At 39.1% G+C, this 20,357-nt stretch overlaps 1 protein-coding gene across 1 annotated transcript in view; it reads right to left on the bottom strand.

The window, feature by feature from the left end:
* Positions 1-2,598: 2,598 nt before the first annotated feature.
* The window catches only part of CERS3 (ceramide synthase 3), a 160,987-nt gene continuing 143,228 nt past the window's right edge, over positions 2,599-20,357 (bottom strand). The window contains exon 11 of the mRNA XM_010845823.1: positions 2,599-4,803. Within this exon, the coding sequence (XP_010844125.1) occupies positions 4,645-4,803 (159 nt within the window). The 3' untranslated portion in view covers positions 2,599-4,644. The remainder of the gene's footprint in view (positions 4,804-20,357) is intronic.

Genomic DNA, 20,357 nt, shown 5'->3' with positions numbered 1-20,357 from the left:
TTCATTTGCTATTATTTTCTCCCAATCTGAAGGCTGTCTTTTCACCTTGCTTATAGTTTCCTTCCTTGTGCAAAAGCTTTTAAGGTTAATTAGGTCCCATTTGTTTATTTTTGCTTTTATTTCCATTACTCTGGGAGGTGGGTCATAGAGGATCCTGCTATGATTTACATCAGCGAGTGTCTTGCCTATGTTTTCCTCTAGGACTTTCATAGTTTTGGGTCTTACATTTAGATCTTTAATCCATTTTGAGTTTATTTTCGTGTATGGTGTTAGAAAGTGTTCTAGTTTCACTCTTTCACAAGTAGTTGACCAGTTTTCCCAACACCACTTGTTAAAAGTTGTCTTTTCTCCATTGTATATTCTTGCCTCCTTTGTCAAAGTTAAGGTGCTCATAGGTGCGTGGATTTATTTCTGGGCTTTCTATTTGTTCCGTTGATCTATATTTCTGTCTTTGTGCCAGTACCATACTGTCTTGATGACTGTAGCTTTGTAGTATAGCCTGGAGTCAGACAGGTTGATTCCTCCAGGTCCATTCTTCTTTCTCAAGATTGCTTTGGCTACTCGAGGTTTTCTGTATTTCCATACAAATTGTGAAATTATTTGTTCTAGTTCTCTGAAAAATACTGTTGGTAGCTTGATAGGGATTGCATTGAATCTATAGATTGCTTTGTGTAGTATACTCATTTTCACTACATTGAGTCTTCCAATTTATGAACATGGTATATTTCTCATATTTGTGTCATCTTTGATTTCTTTCATCAGTGTTTTGTAGTTTTCTATGTATAAGTCTTTTGTTTCTTTAGGTAGATTTATTCTTAAGTATTTTATTCTTTTCATTGCAGTGGTGAATGGAATTGTTTCCTTAATTTCTCTGTTTTCTCATTGTTAGTGTATAGGAATGCAAGGGATTTCTGTGTGTTAATTTTATATCTTGCAACTTTACTATACTGATTGATTAGCTCTAGTAATTTTCTGGTGGTGGCTTTAGGGTTTTCTATGTAGACAATCATGTCATCTGCAAACAGTGAGAGTTTTACTTCTTCTTTTCCAATCTGGATTCATTTTTCTTCTCTGATTGCTGTGGCTAAAACTTCCAAAACTATGTTGAATAGTAGTGGTGAGAGTGGGCACCCTTTCTTGTTCCTGACTTTAGGGGAAATGCTTTCAACCTTTCACTGTTGAGGATAATGTTTGCTGTGGGTTTATCGTATATGGCTTTTATTATGTTGAGGTGTGTTCCTTCTATGTCTGCTTTCTGGAGGGTCTTTATCATAAATGGATGTTGAATTTTGTTAAAGGGTTTCTCTGCATCTATTGAGATAATCATATGGATGTAATTACTCATAAATTTGGATTTGGTAATTTGGGCTTCCCTGGTCACTCTGTGGTAAAGAATCCATCTGCCAATGCAGGAGATGTGGGTTTGATCCCTCGGTTGGAAAGATCCCCTGGTGTAGGAAATGGAAACCCACTCCAGTGTTCTTGCCTGGGAAATCCCATGGACAGTGGAGTCTGGCAGTCCATGGAGTTGCAAAAGAGTTGGATGCAATTTAGTGACTAAACAAACACACAAACAACAACACTGCCATTGTACTAACCAGTGTATCACTCTTGTAGTGTTTTCTATTTGTCTTGACTATTCTCAGGTTTCCTTTTTTCCTTTATATTTTATTTGGGTTTAGTTTGGAGTAAATAGTCTGTAGCATATGAAACTGCTAGTGAGACACAACAGCATGCATGCAAAGTCCACACAGGAATAAAACTAGGTGGGGGGTCACACAGAATCCTGATTGCTCTTCAGAAGTACCTGGGCTTGGTTAAAATGCAGTTTTTTCCCTCATCCCAGAAGTATGAAATAAAATGTGGAGCAGGCAAGGTGTGTTTTAAGCTCAACAGGTAATTCAGTTGAACCATCAATAGACCCTATTTCCTCCTCCACCTTTGAAGGGTAGGTACAGAAATGAGGGCTGAGAAAACACCTTTAGGGCCACGCTCTTCAGCATTTCCTTAGGGCCACACATCACAGGGCTCAGGCTAGTCTCCAGTCCACAAGTTGGTGTCTGTCTGCACTGCGCACAGCTGAGAGGCTCGCCCTCGTCAGGCCTGGTCTGTGTGTCTCCTTGTCTGCTGTCTGTATCCCAAGGCCAGTGGCCCTCAGGTCCTAACTTGGCTCTGGTCTCCTCACTGTTCCTCCTGATTCCCCGCAGGGTATTTCTAGAAGACTGACAAGTCTTTGTTTCCACCACTCAATAAGACCAGAAATCATCTCTAGGAAGCCAAGCTGAATCTACTCAATCACCACACACATACAGGGCTCTGTCTTTGTTTTATTGTACATCATTACCATTACAATAATACTGATGGCATGGTGGACTACATTTTTATAAAGCCATTTGGTGTATAGTATGAGCTTTTGTTTGCTGTAAAAAATAGAGGTCAGCCTTAAAATTAACCACAAAAGCCCTAAAAGATGTTACAAAACATGAATCTCTACCTCTTCAGAGGTAGTTTGGTGCTTCCAGCTCTCCATAGGCAGTTGGAGTTCGCTTATCAAATTTTACTTTCGATGTTCAAATAAGAAAAAAAAGAACTGGAGGATAATGAAACAACTAAACACTTTTTTACTTCAAGCAAGAAGATATATGGTACAGAGACTGAAATAAATCAAGGAAAATGTTTCTGTTAACTGGAAAATAAAAGTAATATCTTAGCGTGACCTTTCACCAAAAAAAATTATAATAATAATTCAAGAGCTATGCTTGAACAGCTGTAACTGGAGGCATTTTAGATTTATAATATACATTTACATATAATGTTATTGTACTCATAAAAGCAGATATTATACAGAGAAACCCGACACATTTTTTCTGTTGTTCTAACAATTCCTCAAAAAGAAATTTTGTTGGGAAAGAATTCTGAAGGTTAAAAAAATTTTTTTACTTAAAAAAAAAAAAAACAACAAACTGCCAACACCTTTACCATATACAGCCTCTTTTGTGCTGCAGGGGCTGCGGCCCCCATGGGTGGAGCCTGTGTGGGCTTTACTAGTCCCCGTGGTCTCAGCTTCCACTTACTTAGCTTGGTAATACAGACCCTTAGCAAAACAGGATGAAGATGCAAAATGTGACCAAAAAATATGAGAGACTGGGTGGGGAAAAGTTGCATATTCTGCTCAGCTCTTCCCCTGTAAGGTTCTGCTTCTCCTCAGTCAGCAACCTGAGAATGCCTGAGGTGCCTGCATGCGAGCCTTAGGAGAAGCACCCCTGTGGGGGCTGAGAGGTGGCTACTGACCTACCAACCCCTACCTGTCCTTCCAAAGAGGTAGGTGGCCTAGGAGGTGATGCTGACTTGGGGGCATTCTCCAGACTTTCTCTTATTCTGTGTTACTGCTTTGCACTCTGTTTGGCTTGGACTGCAGAGATTTATAGTGCAGCATCTCCTTCTGTTTCCAAGATCTCCTTCGCTCAGGAGCTCAGGTGCATGCTGCACTCCAGATGCTGGGCTTCTTGAGTAATGGTGACTCGGGGAGCAGCCTGACCTGGGTCCAGTGCCCTGGTGGACCCCATGGCCTGCTGGGTAACTCTGCTGGCTGAGGGGGTGGCTCAGGACGCAACAGGGACACATCCCTCTCGGAGAGGAAACGAGAAACCAGCAAAATACAAGGAGTGGGGCCCAAACTCCCTTCTCTTGGCCATGGAGCCTGAGGGACGAGAACCTGGGGGGTGTGAAAATTACCTTTGGGGAGCTAACAAACAGTCACCAGATTAAGTGGAAACAGCTTTCTGGGTACTTGCATTTCTAGGTGTCTCCAGACACATTTAAAAGGAATTCTTCAAGACTATGCCTTTTGTTCAGGCCCATTCAGTGTCAAGTTTCACCACGCTGCTCTCCCAAATAGGGCTGGGATCACAGTGAAAGGAGGGCCAGGGCTGGGGTCAGAGTGGAGAGAGGGTCAGGGCTGGGGTCACGGTGGAGAGAGGGTCTGGTAATAGGAACACCACAGCCTACAGTATGCACTCTCATGCCCATTATTATCTCATTTGATCCTTACTCCATCCCTGTGAGGGGAAAGGGCACGTCTGGTTCTTCCGACTGGAGAGACGCAGCACACAGCATGGAAGGCTTAAATACTTTCCACGGCAGAAGGGAGCTTGTGAGCCCTGAAGCCTGGCCCCTTAGTTTGGTCCTGCCACCACTGTTCCTTTGCTATCTCTAGCTCACTTTTGGGAAGTGAGTCATTTCTGTGGCCAAACACACCTGGAAAAGGTGGGTTGCCTTAGCACTTCTCAAATCATCATGAACACAGGCAAGGTGGGAAGGGGAAGGCCCACAACCAAGTTGGCTCCAAGTGTCTCAAATGCATGAATGGGCACAATTAGAACTAGAAGGGTTCTCTGGAGAAATCTATGAAGCCTGAGTCCTAACTCCAGTAAAATCCACTGGTATGCTTATATTCAACATTTTAACACAAAAACAACATTTTGTTAAATATATCTTAGGAGGGGGGAAGGTGGTAATAACGAAAGAAGGGCAAAATCTGTGGTCCCTCTGGGTCCTGAGGCCACAGCAGTGGAGGAGGGAGCACGTCCCACTCCCAGCAGCCCTCGCGGTGTGCTGTGCACTGGGAGCTACGTGGCCTTCAAGCTAACAGCCATGCTGACCATTGGGGATGAGGTGCCTGTTGGCTCCAAGGCTGTTCTTCAAACGGTCTGTCTCTTTGCCTTCCCTGGCTTCTTTCTTCTTCTCTTCCTCTTCTTCCTCTTCATACTCATCCTCACTGTCACTTCTCACATCCTGGATGCTCTGGACAAAGAAAACAACGGGCTGTGAGAGACAGCTTTCCAGAAAGACTCTTAGGTGAATAAGCAAACAAATGGGCCCAGTTCAGAGGTATGACTCCCTTCAGAGAAAACACATATTCATTCACACAACCAAACATTCACCAAGACAGAACATATTAGGAATCATAAAACAAACCTTAACAAACTTAATTGAAATTATGAAAAGTATCTTCACGTCCTAATGGAATTAAGCTAGAAATCGTTATCAAAAAATAGTAGGAAAATTTCAAAACACTTGGAAATTAAACAACACCTTATAAATAAATCAAGGGATCAAAACAGTAAGTCTCAAGGAATACTAGAAAATACTTTTAATTAAAATAAAAATACAACACATTAAACTTGTTCATCTAGTTAAAATAGTGCTTAAAAGGAAATGTATACCTTACAAATGCTTATATTAGAAAAGAAGAAAAGGCTCTATTGATATGAGCTTCCAACTTAAGAAACTAGGGGAAAAAAGAAATGAAAAATAAGCCCAAAGTGAGCAAAAGGGAGGAAATAACAGGGATGAGAAATCAATGAAATTGAAAACAGAGGTTACCTGAGTAGTCTTAAAACTATGAAAAAGAATTAAATATGTAGTTTAAAATCTTCTGAAAAAAGAGTATCATCAGGACCAGATGGTTTCACTGGCAAATTCCATGAAACATATAAAGGAGAAAAAACACCAACTCTCTTCCAGAAAAAAAGAAGAGGGAACACATCCCAAATTACTTTATGAGGCCAGATTACCCTGATACCAAAACCAGACAAAGACAGTATAAGAAAATACAACTACATACTGATATCTTTAATGAACACAGACTTTAAAATCCTCAACAAAATGTTCCAAATCACAACTAGCAATGTATAAAAAATAGTACACCATGAGGTTTGTCCCAGTAATGCAAAGCTGGTTCAATATTTGGAAATCAGTGAATGTAACCCATCATATTAATAATATAAAGAAGGGAAAATGATTACATTAATTGATGCAGAAAAATCATATGACAAAATTCAACACCCATTCATGATTTAAAAAAAAAAAAAAACTTTGAAAACTCTGCAAAGAAGGACTACTTGATGGTGAATGACTGAATGCTTTCCCTCTAAGACTAGGAACAAGTCTGGATGTTCACTTTCACCATTCCTATTCACACTGCATTGGAAATTCTAGCCAATGAAATAAGGCAGGAAAAAGAAACAAAAGTCATACAAATTGGGAAGAAAGAAATAAAAATATCTTTATCTGCAGAAGACATATTTTTTTTTAACGTTTTACTTTTTTGCTCATGCCATGTGGCATGTGGGATCTTAGTTACCCAACCAGGGATCGAACTTCGACCCCCTGCTTTGAAAGTGTGGAGTCTTAACTGCTGGACTGCCAAGGAAATCCCCAGATGACATAATTATTTATATAGAAAATATAAAGAATCAACCCCAAAATTCCTAGAATTAATATATGAGTTTAAAAGGTCAACATACACAATCTGTCTCTCTGTGTGTCTGTGTATCTTTATGTCTCTGTTCTCTTACTCTCACACACACAATCTTGACTTCTAAACACTAATGTAAATTTAAGTAAGTTAAGTCGCTCAGTTGTGTTCAACTTTTTGCGATCCCATGAACTGTAGCCTGCCAGGCTCCTCCAACCGTGGGATTTTCCAGGCAAGAATACTGGAGTGGGCTGCCATTTCCTTCTCATGTAATAAGCTGAAAATGTCCTAAAAATATTATGTCTTAATTCCTGTAATCTGTGACAGCTAATTTACATGGTGAAGTTTTTTGCACATGTGATTAAATTAAGGATTTTTAGATGAGAGATGATCATGGCTTCATAAGAGGGGCAGAGGGGATCTGACATAGAGGAAAGGAATATGAAGACAGAGGTAGAAACTGCAGTGATGTAGCCATAAGCCAAGGAGTGCTGGCAGCCACCAGCAGTTAGAAGAGCCAAAGAACTGATTTCCTTCATGTGTGAACACATACCTGCCACACAGTTTTGATTTCTACTCAAAACTGATCATAGACTTCTGACCTCCAGAACTTCAGAAAGTAAAGTTTTGTTGTTTTAAGCCACCAAGTTTGTGGCAGTTTGTTACACCAGCCATAGTAAACCAACATGACTAGAAATTCCCAACTAAAACAGAAAGTTAAAAATGAGGAACATTTACAATAGTTTTATAAAACAAAACACTTAGGTACAAGTATAACAAAGCATGTATAGGATCTTCATGTAAAACTCTGATAAAAGAAATCAAAGATCTAAATAACTAAAGAGACATACTATGCTCATGACTTGGAGTTTTAATACAGTAAATATGTTAATTATCCCCAAATTTATGTATAGATTCCACATAATACCAATTAAAATCTTTCCTATAGATAAGCTGATTCTAAAATTTATATGGAGATGCAAAGGAACTAGAATAGAGACAGCAACAATGAAAAAGAAGAATAAAATTGGAAAACTTGAATTACCCAATTTTAAGACTTGACTATAAAGTTACAGTAATAAAGACTGGATGGTATTAGCAAAGGGGTAAACACATAGATCAATGAAACAGAAAAGAGAATCTAGAAATAGACTCACACAAATACGGCCAATTGAGTTTTGACAAAGGTACAAAAACAATTCAATGGAGAAAGGGTAGTCTTTTCAACAACTGATGCTGAAGCAATTAGAAATCCTTAGGCAGAAAGTAAATTTTAACCTTATACAAATGTTAACATAAAATGAATCATAGATTTAAATATAAAAAATAAAACTACAAAACTTTCAGAAGAAAACCTACAACCTAGGGTTGAGTAATGAGTTCTTTGACATGATACAAAAAGCATATTCCATTAAAAAAATGATAAACTGTACTACATCAAAATTAAAACTTTTGCTTTGTAAAAGAAACAGTTTAGAGAATAAAAATACAAGTTGCAAACTGGGAGATATTTGCAAATCCCATATTCAACTTGTAGGATAATAAAACATTCTCATAACAATGTGAAAAAAAATTTTAATGGGAAAATATATAAAAATAGACACTCTATGAGGATAAAGGCTGTCCACGTGAAAAGATGTTCAACATCATGAGCCATTAGGAAAATGCAAATTAAAATCATGATTAAAAATTTAATTTAAATTAAAATTAGAATTTTATTCTAAAATTAGAATTAAACTTAAAAATTCTGAGAATACCAAGTGCTGACAAGGATGCAGAGTGACTGGAAGGAACTCTTATACATTGCTGATGGAAATGCAAATTGGTATAGACACTTTGTCTCAGCATTCCTACCCCTGAGGATCTATCCTAGAGACAGATACAATATTAATGTTCACACAAAAGCAAATGTTTACAAAAACTCTATTCATAATTGCCAAAAATTGAAAGCAATCCAAATGTTCTTCAACAAGTAAATTAGTAAGCAGTTGTACATCCATAGAGACAAACTTCTGATATTTATAAGACACTGGATGAATCTCAAAGGCTTTAAGTCAAAAGTTTGTTTCCAAAGGTTACCTACCAAAAGACATACTAATGTACTTTTCATGACATTCTTTAAAAGACTAAACTGTCGGGATGGTGAACAGGAAAGTGCTGCCAAGAGCTGGGGTGGAGGGAGGAGCTACTGGAGTGGTAGAATTATTCTATATCCAGATTATAGCAATGGCTACACAAATCTACACTTGTGTTGGAATTCATAGAACTGTACAACAGTACAAAAATATTTTACTGATAAGTTTAAAAATAAAACAAAAGCATTTCTTGTTATAAAGCAAACATGATGGTTTTCCCCAGTAAACATCTGCTAAGTAAAGTATTACTCATGTGGGCATTTTGGTTGTCAGGATATTTTTGCTTTGAGGGATAGGATGTTTCCTGTTTTCTTTATGCAGGAATGTCCTTCCAAGACAGTTCCTAATAAAGAGTTATATGTTTTTCCTTGGCTTCACAGTATTCTGAAAGGAATTTTGCCAGGAAAACTCCTAGAGGAATAAAATTGTTCCCAAGGAAGGCAGATGGAATTGTCACAGATCAGACTTCACTACAAAAGATAAAAGATGGTGTGAACTATTAAAACAATACCAAGAACTCAAGTTCTGTGCAAGGCCAGCGTTGGACATGATCTCTGACTCTCTAAGCTGGTTCACAAATGTATCTATTAACCCTAACCTAGAGCAGAAAAAAAAACATGGAAGGTGAGACTGTTTCCTCACACATCATTTTTCAAAATGACATCTATAACCATAAGGGTTTTCCCTTTTGTGACCTGAAGACTAAAACTGAATACCTCTGGAGCTTCTTGGGGTATGTGTAACCAAACACTTCTTTGTGCAGACAAAGGCCTAAACAACACCAACAACAATGTACACATTCTGCTGTCTTAATCACAGAAATACAACTCCATAGGCCCTTTTCTATACGTTCTGCTCTTTTCTACAACACAGAAAGTGTCTCAAAATAAACAAAGCTCACTGTAAACCCTGAGGAATAAACTTGGCATCACATCAGTTAAGATGCAACAGAGAGGGCGAGGGCGGGATGATATGGGAGAATGGCACTGAAACATGTAAAATATCATATGTGAAACGAATTGCTAGTCCAGGTTTGATGCATGATACAGGGTGCTCGGGGCTGGTGCACTGGGATGACCCAGAGGGTCATGGGGAGGGAGGTGTGAGGGGGGTTCAGGATGGGGAACACATGTACACTCATGGTGGATTCAAGTCAATCTACGGCAAAACCAATACAATATTGTAAAGTAAAATAAATAAATTAATTAAAAATAAATAAATAGATAAAAATAAAAATTAGAGGGGGAAAAAAAAAAAACCAATGCAACAGAGAAAGGCAACCTTTCCACAACTGGCTGGGAGCCAGGATCAGAGTGCTGCCCCCTGCAGACAGAGTCCTTCAGGGGAGAGCCATGCTTGGTTGATGTTTGCTTTCATGGACAATGCCCCTTGGCTCTCCTTCTCATTATTTAAATGATTTTTGTAGGGAACAAGGGGAGATCTGAATCAGAACAAAGAAACTAATTTCTCCCTGAAAGTGAAAGTATGAACTGTTAGTCGCTCGGTTCTGTCTGACTCTTTGTAACCCCCCTCCACTCCCCGTCATGGACTGTAGCCCACCAGCTCCTCTGTCCCTTGGATTCTCCAGGCAAGAACAGTGGAGTGGGTTACTATTCCTTTATCCAGGAGATCTTCCTGACTCAGGGTCTCCTGCACTGCAGGCAGATTCTTTACCGTCTGAGTCACCACTGACTCCGCCCCTAATTTCTTCTTAGAAAGGCATACTAGCATCTTTCCACTCCATTAAAAGGTATTTATGTATTTACTTATGGCTGTGTTGGGTCTTCTTGCTGCACTCGGGCTTTCTCTAGCTGCAGTGAGCAGGGCCTCCTCTTCATCACAGTGTGTGAGCTTCTCACTGCAGTGGCTTCCCTTGTTGCAGAGCACAGGCTCTAGGGTGTGCGACCTACAGCAGTAGCATCACACGGGCTCGGTAGTTGTGGCACATGCACTTGGTTGCTCTGCGGCGCGTGGGACCAGGGATTGAACCTGTGTTTCCTGCACTGGCAGGTGTATTCTTAACCACTGGACCACCAGGGAAGTCCACTTCCACCCCTTTCTCAGGACTTGAGTAGCTGCTCTGGCTGAGAGATAAATTCACCCTGGAGGATGCTCACCACAGCCTGAAGCCACATCCTACATTCAGCACCCTCACCTCCAAGAAGAGGGCCTGGACCATATAGGGACTTTGGAAATGTATGACATCCTCACAGTCAGAAAGATTGACTTTCTGAACACTGTTGACTTTTAGTGAGCATTGGCTCGGGATGCCATACATCTAGCAATGTGCATGACACCCAAATGTCCTCCCAGACCTGCCTTGGTAATTATCCAGGCCTGGAACCGAACTCCATTTTACATTCAGGCACAGGAATTCTTGCATGGTTAATATATTCTCAATTCTTCAGGAATGCAACTACATACATAAATCAAAGGAAGACTATACTTCATTTTGTTCAGAACTTTACAATTTCAGAAAGCCATGTCACGGATGGCAACTCTACCAGTGGCATTTAAGACTGCACCATCTGAATTTGCAGCTGCCCCACTCACGGCGAGTCTCCACATAAGCAAACACAGCACCTGTCAACATGGCACATTCTCTAGTGCTCTCAGGTGCACGTTACACATGAAACGCATATTTTATTTCATCTTATTTCTTTTTTATTACAGTTGGGGCACTATATTGCTTTTTTGAAATTATGCTTTTGGGTGAGTGCTATTACTAGGAATTTAAATTCAGGCTAGTGAAGGGAGTGTGGGTCCAGTAGAATGGAGAACCGCTGCCCTTGGTGGTGAAGCTCAGAAAGGATTTCCTGTTACTAAGAGTTGTTAGATGCATGATGAATGGTTGCACGTTATACAAACTTTAATAGTGTAAACTGGAAATTGAATGTAATGTAAATTGGAAATAAATATTAATAAAACCTCATATTATATTCAATTTCATCTTGTATATGCTACCTGTAATACGACAACAATGGCATCCTTAAAGGGTTATTTTTTTCCACTGCCTTGAAAATCCTCTGTTCTCTGCCTGCTCATCCTTCCCTCCTGCCTAATCACTGGAATCACTGATCTTTTTATTTTGCCATAGTTTTGTCTTTTCCAGAATGCCTTGTTGTTAGAATAATACAGTATTTAGCTTTTAAAATTAGCTTCTTTCACTTAATAACAAACATTACTAAATAAAAAGAAACAAGCTATTAAGTTTTTTCACAGTTAATAGCTCATTTCTTTTTACTGCTGAAGACTATTCCATTGTCTGGATGCACATACCACAGTTATGCATCTACTCATGTACTGGAGGACATCTTGGTTGCTTCCAAGTGTTGGTAATTATAAATGAAAGTGCTATAGACACCCACACTATAAATGTGCATGTGCCAGGCACCAAACTAAGCAGTTAGTATGAACAATACCATTTCCTCCTCACAGCAATCCTAGGATATAGCACCCTTCTCTTTACTTTCATAGGGAGGAAAATGAGGCTTAGAGGGCTTGAGTAACTTTTTCAAGGTCACACAATCATGAGAGGCATATAGGATGAAAACCCTGATCTAAAGTTAGACACTTTGAACCACAGTGCTCTACAAACCCCTGCTGGAATACTTGGAGAGACAGGGCATCCAGGGGGTCAGACAGACACTGACATACCTTATTCTATTCTATTTCATTTAAAAAATGATACAAAACTGATTTGGCAACCTATTAATGATCTTCAACCCCCAGTTTAAAAAACCTTGACTAAGGTGTGCTAGAAAAAAATGACGCTTTTCTAAATCAGCTGAAATCCGGAAAGTTTAAGATATAAACTACAATCTATATTCTGCAAAGTACCTTCTCAAAAGGTAAATCTTTTCCAGAAATTACAATACTTAATAAAAATAAAAAATAAGTCAAGCAAGCTCTAGGGGAACAAGGAATCTACTAATAAATACTTGTTAAAAGTCAAGCCACAGTGTTTTCTGGAACTCTACCTGTCTGCCTTGATGAGATGACAAGACTGCTTGTACCAACAGCAATGAGTCTTCTCTTGCAATCAGCCAGCTTCTTTTCTTGTATTGCCCTTCTCTTTGCTTGCTCTCTGCACACCAGTACCCCTTACTTCCCTATTTCTTAGTTGTTCCTGAGCTTGTAGAACTGGTCTCATGTAACTCGTTGGCCCTAACCCATCCCATAAATCATTAAGGACCAGAGAAAATCCATGCAAAAAGAAGGATCCAAAAATATCCAAGGATCTTCTTTGAAGAGTAAGGGGTGAATCTGGGCTTCAGCAAGCAAAGGACTGTAGTCACTGGGTGCACAACTCTTACATGTGCCAAGCATGTTGCAGCACACACGCTCCTTATTACCTGCTGCCAGCTGCCCTTGTTGAAGGGTTAGCTGTGTCATTACAGACATCACATTACTATTCTGATAACATTAGATAACTTTATGGAATTAGCAAAGATATCTAATACTTAACTGGTTGTTTTCCAGAAATGATGTGGGTCCTCTAGAATACATACTAACAATGTTATTCATTCCACAATTGGAACTTCATGAGTATAATTTCTGCAAGGTCTTTTAAAAGTACCTCCTTCCTCTTCTCAGCAACTCCCTTCAGTTATACAAAGTGATGGTGAAAATGAAGAACAAGTTACTTGTATAAAAGAGAACTTGTTACTGGTCTTAATAAGGGCTTTGGAACCCTCACATCACCAGTGGCACAAGTACTGGCAAATATCATTAGCCTGGCACTCCAAAAGGGCAGAGAAGACTTGCATTCAGAGGATGGTGTTGAAGTCACAGTCACTGTGAAGGAAGGCGTGCAATCAGTCTGTCTGAGAGCATCCCATACCCTGAGAGAAACAGCAACTCTGCAGCTGGGACTGAAATATTCTCCCCTAGATTAAAGGCAATTGAAACCAACTTTCCCCTTTGAAAGGCATGTTCTAGGAGCAGGGGCACAGAGCTTAACTGAAGCGTGTTCAAAGACTCGTTCACCCAAGCACGGGAGAATCCTAAAGCAATGGACACACTTCCAACTTCTCCTAGTTATCCTTTTTCTTTGGGAGTGGGGCTCATGAAAAAATGCTTGAACCTGTAACATGACACAGTAATTTGCTCTGGCTGGTGTCAAATGTCTCAGACACAGGGTACAGGACCAAGACCATGTCTCAGCTTCCTCAGTCCTGAGTTGGAGTCAGCAGTATTGAAAACATACCCTATAGCTGGCTTATTCATGGCTCCCAATTTTTTGCAACTGGTCTGTATACATAGAGTCCCTCTTCTTGATCTTCAGAACCAGGCTTAAAGGTTTCTTGCTTTGTAAACTGTCCCAACTCACCAGTATAAAATATATTCTATTTTCCACAGATGGTGTTTATTTTCATTACATTTGCTGCTATCTATATATCTAATTTCCTTAAGAAATTATTTCACTTTTCTAAGGCTTATAGGCTTTTAAAAATTAACTTCTAAAAGAAAAAGTAAGTTTTAGGGATAGGTAGATTCTGGAGAACATCTGGTCAGTCACATTTATTTTCCAGAAGAGATTAAAGCTACAGTAGTTGATCCCAGACAGCTCAGTGACTCGGTTTAGTGGAGAAGAACTCAAATTATAAAATGTGGCTCTTGATAAAAGTGCATGGATTTCTTTAATATTCTCTATATTACCTGAAAATAAATTTAAAAGACTGTGTGGTAATCATCAAGTTGTGATGTAGAAAATGATTTGATATCATAAACATACTTTGCTTTGGGGATTAAAACCATTAAATTAAGCATATTTTCTATACATTCTGCATCCTTTCAACACAATTTTAAATTCAATAGCCTGAAAGTTCCACAACTCTAGTTCAGCAAAAATATACAAAACCATTTTGAAAAAAATCTTCAGGATTTAAGTAAGCAACATTTAGGAAATAACCATGAAAAGACAGAGGGTTAAGTATACAGCCCAGAAAATGAGTACTAAAATCTAAATGTTAAAGTTTGTTTCGAACGTTAGCATCAAATAAAGAATTCATATGCACCATTAAGAGAAAAAATTCAACATGACAGAAAAGCAGATAAAAGATATAAACAGATGACTCACAGAAGAGACGGCTATAGACAACTATACAAAATGCTCAAGCTTAGTAATAAGAAAAATGCTAATTAAAATAAGACAAAAATCTCATGTTCATCAAACTGGTAACTATTGAAATGTCTGATGGCGAGGATGTGGGGCAAGAGAGACTCTCGAAGATGGCAGAGGAGTCAGTGGATGTGGAGTACATCTCTCTCCACAGATACACCAGGAATACACTCTCAGACACAGAAGCACGCGCAGAACACCAGCTTAGAGCAGACAGGAGTAACTGACCAGTGGAAAAGAATATATAGAACCATGCAAAACTAGGTAGGACAAGGAACTGGGGGAAAAACAGGGGTATTAGGAGGACTGGTGGAAAAGGAAATGGCAACCCACTCCATTATTCTTGCCTGGAGAATTCTACGGACAGAGGAGCCTGGTGGCTAATTTCCATGGCATCACAAAGAGTCAGACATGACTGAGCATGTACACACACACACACACACACATACACACACACACAGTAATCCCTCGGTGGGTGGGGGAACTGAAGCAGGGGTCTGATCCCCACATCGGGACAACTGTCTGAGTCAGAGGAGAAACATTTAAGGCTGAGAGCGAAACAGCTGATCTGTGGCAGCGCAAACTGAATGAGAGTCAGACAGTCCTTGCTGCAGCCACACATATGCCGGGCAGGAACGTGGGTCTCCTGGAAGGGACAGCGACTGGAGTTTAGGGATTGTGGAACAATCCCAGGGCGAGGGCTGCTGTTGACTGCGGAGAGACGGACTGAGGGGATATGAGGGAGGAGACTGTGAGGGGAAATGCCTGTGGAGGAAAGCCAGGCAGCCACAGAAGCAAGAGGATACTGCTCAGTCACGCGTAGGGGGTGGAGCCATCACCATAGCCTCTCTCCCCCCACAGGCCAGTAACAGCAGCTGAACAATAGAGAGGCTGGCCCATCAAACTATGGAGGCACTGAACTACAGAGTAGGACCCCAGTCAGGGGGGCCCTCTATGTTCCTGACACACTGAACAACAGAGAAGGACCCTAGACAAGGGAGCCCTCTAAGTGCCTGAAGGGGCAGAGGTATGGAGAAAGACTGGCCAAAGAGGCCTTCTGATCGCCAGCTACAAAAGGCTCGAAAAAGACTCTGATAGGGCCATGACTCCTGTCGCGGAGGCAGTCAGAGTCCCTGCACACTTGGTGCTGCCAGGGTCCCTGCAAGTCAAACAGCTGTGCCACCTTCACGCTCAATCTTCAATGAGGCAGAGCAGCCACAGGCAAAAAATGTGTTGCGTCTATGAGTGCAGGGTCGCTTCAGTCGTGTCAACTCTTTGCGACCCTGTAGACTGTGGCCTGCCAGGCTTCTCTGTCAGGGAGGAGGGTTCTACAGGCAAGCATACTGGAGCATATTGGCCAAAACTGGTTGCCATACCCTTCTAGATCACTATATTTCCTGCTGCCCTAGCCGCCAACCCCGCTGAGTACCTGGTGCTGCCAGGACCCCTGCGACCTAAGCAACTGCACCACCTCCATACCTGGTGGCAAACCCAAGTCCTCCAGGGCAGCCTCAGGAGCTAACCCCAGCGGACGACCCACAGGTAGAGGTGGAAATAAAACTACAATTGAAACCCAGGGGCAGTGTGGCTAAGGAAGAAGACCCAAATCCCTCCCACCAGCTGTACAAGCTACAGATTAAATCCACACAATCAACTAGGCAGACTCTGTGTCTATGGAACATGTAAAAGGTCATTGAGAGCTCCTACAAAAGAAAACGCACTAGTTCTGATAGCTGTGGACCGTGGAGGCAAGAACACACAGGAGTAGGACAAGATTGGAATCTGAGCTGCCCTACAACAAATCCAGAGATCAGCATAGTGTTGGAGGGCATCCTAGGGAGGTGAGGTGGACTGTGATTCCCAGTGAGGGAAAGAACTCTAACAGCAGTGACTCAAGAAAAACATTTATTATTCTTATGTTTTGACTTGTTCTGTAGAATCTTTTGGAATTTTTTTCTTTTTTTCCCCCTCTGCTGTAGTTGTTGATTTTATTGGCACTATGAAATCCAATTAAGCTTTTTCTTTTTTCTCAGTCACATTTTTTATTGTTGTTATAAACCTCTGCCTCTGCATTGGGCTTTTGCAGTTCTGTGGAGTTTTCCTTTTTCTTTTTTTCTCTTTTTTACTTTTAATTTTTTAAACCTATTATTATTTTGTCTACATTTATTCCTTTGTTTGCTTTTCCTACTGTTCTTTTCCCCTTGCAGTTAATCTTAAACATATATAAATCTTCTTTATCTACCTCTATTTAACTTTGCATCTCTATTTTTCCTCTTTCCTTTCTTTCCTTTCCACTCAACATATTTGTTAGTTTTATTTTCATTGCTTTATCCCCAATTGGCACCTTGCTTTAGTTTTGTTTTCCAGTTTGCACTTTAGTTAGTTTTGTTCTGGTAGATATGACTTTTGGTTTCCTATGTTCACCGGGTCAATTTGCTTACGTGTGTATATGTATATGTGTGTATTCAGTCACACTTGTTATTGTTATAAACCTCTACTCTACATTGGGCTTTTGCAGTTCTGCAGAGTTTCCCTTTTTTTCTTTCTTCCATTTTTTTCTTTTCTCTTTTTTATAATTTTCATTTTTTAAAACCTATTATTATTTTTTCTACATTTATTCCTTTGTTTGCCTTTCCTACTGTTCTTTTCCCCTTGCTGTTAATCTTTAATGTATAAAAATCTTCTTCATCTACCTCGATTTAACTTTGCATATCTATTTTTTATTTCTTTCTTTTCCTCTCAACATATTTGTTAGTTTTGTTTTCAGGGCTTTATTCCCCACTTGGCACCTTGCTTTAATTTTGTTTTCCAGTTTGTGCTTTAATCTGTTTTGTTCTTAACTGGTAAATATAATTTTTTATTTCCTTTGTTCACTGGTTCAATCTATGTACTTTATTTTTGTTGGACTGTTTTGACTTTGCTCATGGGTATATATGTATATGTGTATATTCCGTTATTTTAATTATTATTTTCCTGATTTTGTAACTGTCATTTGTCTGGGGATCATCTTTTGTTTCTCATTTTGGGATATTTGTTTTAATCTCACTTAATGCCATAACAAACCATTTGTGGAATCTTCGTTCCTGACCAGAGATCAAGCCCTGAGCCTTTGGAGTGGGGGCACTGACTCCAAGACCCAAGACTACCAGACAACTAACCCTAGGGGGTATCAAATAGTGAGAACTCACACAAAGGAAACCACTTGAATACAAGACCCAGCATCACCCAACTACCAGTAGCACCCTGTGCAGGACGCCTCGTCTAAACAACAAACAAAACAAAAATATAAACTCAATCATCAGCAGACAGGATTACCACCTCACTCAGCCTTGCCCATCAGAGGAAAAACAAACAAACAAACAAGTCAGCACAAATCTCACCCTATACAAAGCTTACACAAACCAGTGGACCAATCTAAGAAGGGCAGAAACCAAAAGGAAGAAAGAATTCAACCTCCTTCAAGGAAAAAAATTCAACTTTCCTTGCAGGCTGGGAAAAGGAGACCTCAAGCACAATAAGCTAAAAAAAAAAAAAAAATGAAAAGACAGAGAAATACTACACAAATGAAGGAACAAACTAGAAACACAGAAGTCCAAATAAATGAAGCAGAAATAGGCAAACTGTCTGAAAAAGAATTCAGAATAATGACAGTAAAGATGATCAAAAACCTTGAAAACAAAATGGAGAAAATGCAAGAAACAATTAACAAAGACCTAGAAGAATTAAAGAATAAATATACAGAGACAAACTACAGAATTACTGAAATAAAAAATATTCTAGAAGGAATCAATAGCAGAACATCTGAAGCAGAAGAACAAATAGTGAGTTGGAAGATAAAATGGTAGAAATAACTTCTGAAGAGCAGAATAAAGTAAAAAGTATTAAAAGAACTAAGGAGAGTCTGAGAGACCTCTGGGACAATATCAAATACACCAACATTCAAATTATAGGGGTCCCAGGAGAAGACGAGAAAAAGAAAGGGTATGCGAAAATTTTTGAAGAGATTATAGTTGAAAATTTCCACAACATGGAAAAGGAAATAGTCAATCAAGTTCAAGAGGCACAAAGAGTCCCATACAGGAGAAACCCGAGTAGAAACATGTTAAGACATATACTCATCAAACTAACAAAGACTAAACACAAAGAAAGAATATTAAAAGCAGCAAGGGAGAAGCAACAAGTAACATACAAGGGAAACCCCGTATGCTTAACAGCTGATCTTTCAGTAGGAACTCTGAAGGCTAGAAGGGAATGGCAGAATATATTTAAAGTACTGAAAGGGAAAAATCTACAACCAAGATTACTGTACCTGGCAGGGATCTCATTCAAAATTGATAGAGAAATAAAAAGCTTTCCAAACAAGCAAAAGTTAAGAGAATTCAGTGCCACCAAACAGTTTTATGACAAATGTTAAAGGGACTTATATGGTCAAGAAATACAAGAAAAGAAAAAAGATCTACAAAATCAACTCCAAACAATTAAGAAATGGCAATAGGAACATATACATCAATAATTACTTTAAATATAAATGGATTAAATGCTCCAATCAAAAGACATAGACTGACTGAATGGATACAAAAACAAGACCCATATATATGCGGTCTACAAGAAACCCAATTTAGACCTAAAGATACATATAGACTGAAAGTGAGAGAGTGGAAAAATATATTCCATGCAAATGGGAAGCAAAAGAAAGCTGCAGTAGCTATCGTCATATCAGATGGAATAGATCTTAAAGAAGATTACAAGAGATAAGGAAGGACACCACATAATGATCAAGGGATCAATCCAAGAGGAAGACAAAACTATTGTGAATATCTATGCACCCAACATAGGAGCACCTCAATACATAAGACAAACACTAACAGACATAAAAGGAGAAATTGACAGTAACACAGTGATAGTAGGAGACTTTAACACCCCACTCACACCAATGGACAGGTCATCAAAACAGAAAATTAATAAGGAAACACAAGTCTTAAATGATACATAAGATGAGATGGATCTCATTGATATCTTCAGGACATTCCATCCAAATGCAGAAGAATACAACTTCTTCTCAAGTACACATTCTCCAGGATAGACCACATCTTGGGACACAAATCAAACTTCAGTAAATTTACGAAAACTGAAATCATTTCAAGCATCTTGTCTGACCACAACACTGTGAGATTAGATTATCAATTACAAGAAAAAAAAAACTGTAAAAAACACAAACACATGGAGATTAAACAACATTTCTAAATGACCAACAGATTACTAAAGAAATCAAAAGGGAAATGAAAAAAATTCTAGAAGCAAATGATAATGAAAACACAACAACTCAAAACCTATGGGATGCAGCAAAAGCAGTCCTAAGAGGGAAGTTTATAGCAATACAATCCTACCTCAAGAAACAAGAAAAACATCAAATAGACAACCTAACTTTACATCTAAAACAACTGGAAAAAGAAGAACAAAAAAACCCCAAAATTAGTAGAAGGAAAGAAATCATAAAGATCCAAGCAGAAATGAATGAAAAAGAAATGAAAGAAACAATAGTTAAGATTAATAAAACTAAAAGCTGGTTCTTTGAGAAGATAAACAAAACTGACAAACCTTTAGCCAGACTCATCAAGAAAAAAAGAGAAAAGAATCAAATCAACAAAATTAGAAATGAAAAAGGAGAGGTTACCATAGACAATGCAGAAATACAAAGGATTATAAGAGACTATTATGAACAACTATATGGCAATAAAATAGATAACCTGGAAGAAATGGACAGATTCTTAGAAAAGTTCAATCTTTCAAGACTGAACCAGGAAGAAATAGAAGTTATGAAAAATCCAATTACAAGCAC

The sequence above is a fragment of the Bison bison genome, unplaced genomic scaffold (assembly GCF_000754665.1).
Source record: "Bison bison bison isolate TAMUID 2011002044 unplaced genomic scaffold, Bison_UMD1.0 scf7180017864224, whole genome shotgun sequence".
Classification (NCBI taxonomy): Eukaryota; Metazoa; Chordata; class Mammalia; order Artiodactyla; family Bovidae; genus Bison; species Bison bison.
The sequence above is the reverse complement of the archived record's forward strand: the minus strand, read 5'-3'. Positions and strand labels throughout refer to the sequence as shown.